The 4309-nt window shown below is 42.4% G+C and overlaps 1 protein-coding gene across 1 annotated transcript in view; it reads right to left on the bottom strand.

Annotated features, from left to right (window-relative positions):
• Positions 1–2627: 2627 nt before the first annotated feature.
• LOC113409132 (zona pellucida sperm-binding protein 2-like) overlaps positions 2628–4309 on the bottom strand; it is a gene marked incomplete at both ends in the record, with an annotated part of 6501 nt that continues 4819 nt past the window's right edge. The window contains 5 exon segments of the mRNA XM_026662734.1: positions 2628–2717; positions 3284–3380; positions 3461–3596; positions 4108–4305; positions 4307–4309. The exon segment at positions 4307–4309 is cut by the window's right edge and continues 214 nt beyond it. Coding sequence (XP_026518519.1) covers positions 2628–2717; positions 3284–3380; positions 3461–3596; positions 4108–4305; positions 4307–4309 — 524 coding nt within the window.

Raw genomic sequence — 4309 nt, 5'->3', positions numbered from 1 at the left:
TCATCTCTTTTCACCCCTTGCACAGTGTGGACAATACAGAGAACTATATATAGGAGCAGGCCTCCTACTGCAGTTCTTAGAGAAAGGAAGGGGATTTGCCCAGAGAGGTACTGTAGGGGGGAAAAAGTCTCAGTGGAAGCCCCCTCAGATTCTGCCAGCACTCTAACAGTGCTTCCTCACTGCTATTACTTGAGCTTCCCTTGATATACAACAAACATGAGAAATGAGTAGGGTTAGGTGTCAGGAATAGTCACTCATGCCAACAAAGATCTTCAAAACAGCAAGAGGAACAGTCTCTAGCTACCTTAGGAGGAGAAGAGCATAGTGATGCTAAAGGATTGTGTGAGGGGAGGAAAGCAGGAAGCAGTGAGATATTTACAGTTATTCATGCAGAGAGGGGGAAAAAAAATCACAATTCAGACAGTTTATCCAATTAAATTCTCATTTATTAGGAGAAAGCAGTTAGGAATGTTTTTTTGGAGTAAAATGTAATAAGTGGTACTTCCATGGAACTAGATATCTTAGCAATTTTGCACATATAGGAAAGCAGCAGCTGTGAAGAATACAATCCCCTTAGAATTAGATGCTAGTATAGTTATATCTGACACCAGGATTAAGCTACTGTCCAGCCCCAGAGGAGAGGACCCTCAAGTTAATGCTGCAATTGTCAGGAGGTTTGGTTTTCAGGTGGCTTAAAAAACAAAAGTCAGTCTTTTGACAGCCAGGCAAGTTACCCAGCCTTGAATGGGGTGAAGATAGCCTGATGAAGAGTTCACTTTAAGGAAATCTAATTATGGTAGCTGCTAGTAAGAAGATGGCTATTCTTTATGGAGGTATCTTCACTGATTTTATGCTTGAAGGTCTAAGGCTATGGCTAGAGTAAATAGGTATCTTTAAATTTTTCAGTTAGAGGTATGCTTTGCCACTGTTTACCACATGAAAGTTGGCAAATAAGCACCTGACTTTCACAGTAAGCCAAAAATCAAACTAATCCCATTTCAAAACAAGCCAATCCCTAAGAACCCCAACACTATGATTAGATCCCCCTGGTGTGCAGTCTGGGACTGTGGCAGGCCTGCTGTGTACTCCTGACTCTTCCCCCACCCCACTTGCCAGGAGCTGATAAAAAGCAGCAACAAGCCAAAAAAAAAAAAAAACACACCACACACGAGCCCAAATTTCTCCCTTCATTTGGCATGAAGCTGCACATTCCTGATCAATTGCCACTTTCCACATTTACTGTGGATACCTGAGCCTGTGTGTAGTTGTCAAAGACTAAGGTAGAGAAGTGATAGGGTTAATTTTAGCAACATCTTGTGTTGGAGGAGTCTACTTGTCTAGGTCCATTGCCAGTCACTGACTGCTGTGTGGCTCTATGTTTAGTTTAGGGCAATTATTTCCAACATTGGAATCTGGACTGCAGTTTGTTCTCTGCTGCTGCATGTTTGGAAGCTTGTGTTCACAGAAGGCCACCACTATGGATGACAGATTTATGAAATCCATATTGCTGGCTTAAGTTTAAGCCTACCTCTAGTGGCTAGTATCTGCAAGAGTCACCACCACTACACCATGACACTTGAGCTACACTGTGTAGCTCTAGACCCAAGCCATGCAACTGCTTGGGTAAGCCAGAAGAGTAGCAGAGAAGGTTTACAGACAGAACATTTACTAGGAGGTGGTTGTTTTGTTTTGTTTTTTTAATTAAAAAGCCAGTGTCTAGTGCAGAGTCCATTTGCTTTTGTAATATGCACTATGATCTGTTAGTTTCACTAGTGATAGACATGATGCTGTTGGGATAAAGAACACAAAATCTCCTAAAATTTAGTGCTAGTACTCAGACTCTTGCAGGTCTACCCTGCTGCTACTACTTATGTAGTCATGAGCACTAACTTCTAGTAGTGGAGTTATGGATGGGATTAGAGGAAACATGGAGCTCTTACGCTTAAGACCAAGTCCCAGGGTTGTCACCTTAATTATGACACAAGTCACGGTAGGTTAGTTTTCTTTGAGATTGCACCAAGGAGAGATTGGGCTCATTTTAGATTCCTTTTCCTGTAGGTAAGGCTGGCAACAATACAAGTGCCTTTACCCTACTACATTAACTAAGCAGTAAGGAGCAGCTGTATAGTAGAATAGGTATTTATGACAATTAAGCAATAAGGTTAGGACAGTTGTCAGGCTAGTGCAGTTATGCTAGTTAAAATTTTGTACCATGGGACCTGCTGGTTGTTTTGTCTGGACTAGAGAGGAGCCAAGTCTGACTTGCTTCTGTTAATACCAAACTTCTAGTTTTGTATTGAAACGAGCCACTTCTGAAATAAGGAGAGTCCACCATGAACTAGTGTATGCAGCAGTTTATTTTGTCACAAGTCATTTACTGTCTCACTTTACCATTACAGCTTTTGTCGTCTTCAGATTTTTAAAGAGCCACTGACACCAGTGCAGTGACCATCAGACCAAGGATCACAGTAGCTGCTGCTACAGTGGTCCATGCCCCATCTCTCAGTTGAGTTTCTTCTGTAGGGAGAAAAGGTAGAACCACAAATTAGTGACCACATTACGCAATAAACTTGAATTAGCAACAACATGCATCAGCTAGGTAAAGGAGAAGAACATTTGTTCCATACCTTGGGTTGAAGGCCATTCATCTGCTACAAAGTTAACAGGACCAGGTAAGCTTGCTACACCAGAGTTCTCTGCTTGCATCACAACAACATCTGCAAGAGATCAGTCACCACATGATTGAGTAACTGAAGTCATGGAAATCCACTAATCTAGCAAGCTAACTGGCTATATTCTAGTTCTGTCCAGAGAACAGAACAGAAATGATTCAAGGGCTAGAAAGCCATGTCCTACAAAAAGGTTGTAAAGTGGGTTTAGTCTAGAAGAGACAACTGAGGGGTACCTTACTTTTACATAGTTTAGACCTCCCTACTAATAGGGCTAGGTCACTTTTTTTTTTTTTTTTTTTTTTAAATAAAGGACTAAATCAGGGGCTTCAATCACAGTAAGGGATGTTTAGGTTAGACATTAGGCAAGCTTTCTTAACTGTAAGGTAGTTAAGCACTGGAACAAGTTACCTAGATGGTTTGCAGAATCGGTCACTGGTGGTAGTTCAAGAAAGTCAGAGGTAGATTAGATAGTACTGCACTGAACCAGGACTAAGGAGACTGGCCTAGAAGACCTAGCAAGTTCCCTTCCACACCTACGTTTTAGGATTCTGCTGTGGTATGACAGCATGTTTACTGTGACATTCTAGTTGCCAGCAGTGATTAGATCCTACCTCGTTTGTTTCTGGCTGACTGAGGACATCTTGGTGAACACAGAGGGGAATCCAGATGAAGTCTGTCACAGAGTAGAGCACTGCAGTGGAAGTACACCTAGAGCAAAGATAAGGGAGAGACATTTGGTGCCTAGGAAGCCCCTAGCATTTAGCTACTGCAAGAGGGACTGCACTTACTAGGCTAGTGAGAGCCTTGTCATCTGAGACAAAGGCAAAGGTTTTCACTTCGAATCTCTGGCGATAGTTGGGATAGCTGACTGCTAGGCCCACTGGATGAAATACAGTTCTGTAGTTGTCCAGTTCATAGTCACACCTACAGGAGATACATGTTGAAAGTCATGGGGGAGGGGAAGAGAGGAAGGCAGTTTCTTAGATAGGTCAGAGTTGAAATCAGATAGAGGAGAGTCTTGGAATGTTTGCTTCATTAAAATTAAAGTTTAATATTTAGTCCATTGCCCATAAGAGACCCTCAATACTGTTTCCAAGAGGTCTGCCAGAGCTTGCAGGCCTGCATTTGGACAGCAATTCACTGAGGGTTTGATTCACTCAGTTGTGAACTATTATTTGAGGTCCAGTTGAGTGCACATGCTCAAGTGCAAATTCCAAGTGTCTAAAGGACTAGCTTGACCTAATGCTACAATGACTATACTTTTGTGATCAGATCTTAAGCAGACAGCAACCCTTTGCTCCTACATTCATGTGAGGAGCCTGACAGTACAAGTCACATTGCTCACAGCTCCTACAAGCTTTTGCATGGTATTTCAGGGAAAAGCTTAGGTGAGGCTGGCCTGCTCATGTTCCTGCAGCAGTTGTATTATACCTACCCATCCACAACAATGTTCCACCGGGGCAGAGAGCTTGGATCTTGTGATGTTGTTGCCCAACAGTCATCCAATACCAGTTTGATGTTGGGGTCATTGCGGTTCAGAACTTGCACTTCCAAAAAGATTGGTTGCCGCAGATATTTCACAATAGGATACTGGTCATCACTGTAGGGCTGCAAGTAGGAGTCATCTGAAAAACCAA

Source organism: Terrapene carolina, unplaced genomic scaffold (assembly GCF_002925995.2).
Source record: "Terrapene carolina triunguis isolate 2854851 unplaced genomic scaffold, T_m_triunguis-2.0 Scaffold29928, whole genome shotgun sequence".
Taxonomy (NCBI): Eukaryota; Metazoa; Chordata; order Testudines; family Emydidae; genus Terrapene; species Terrapene triunguis.
Note: the sequence above shows the minus strand (reverse complement) of the source record. Positions and strands in the feature narration are given on the sequence as shown.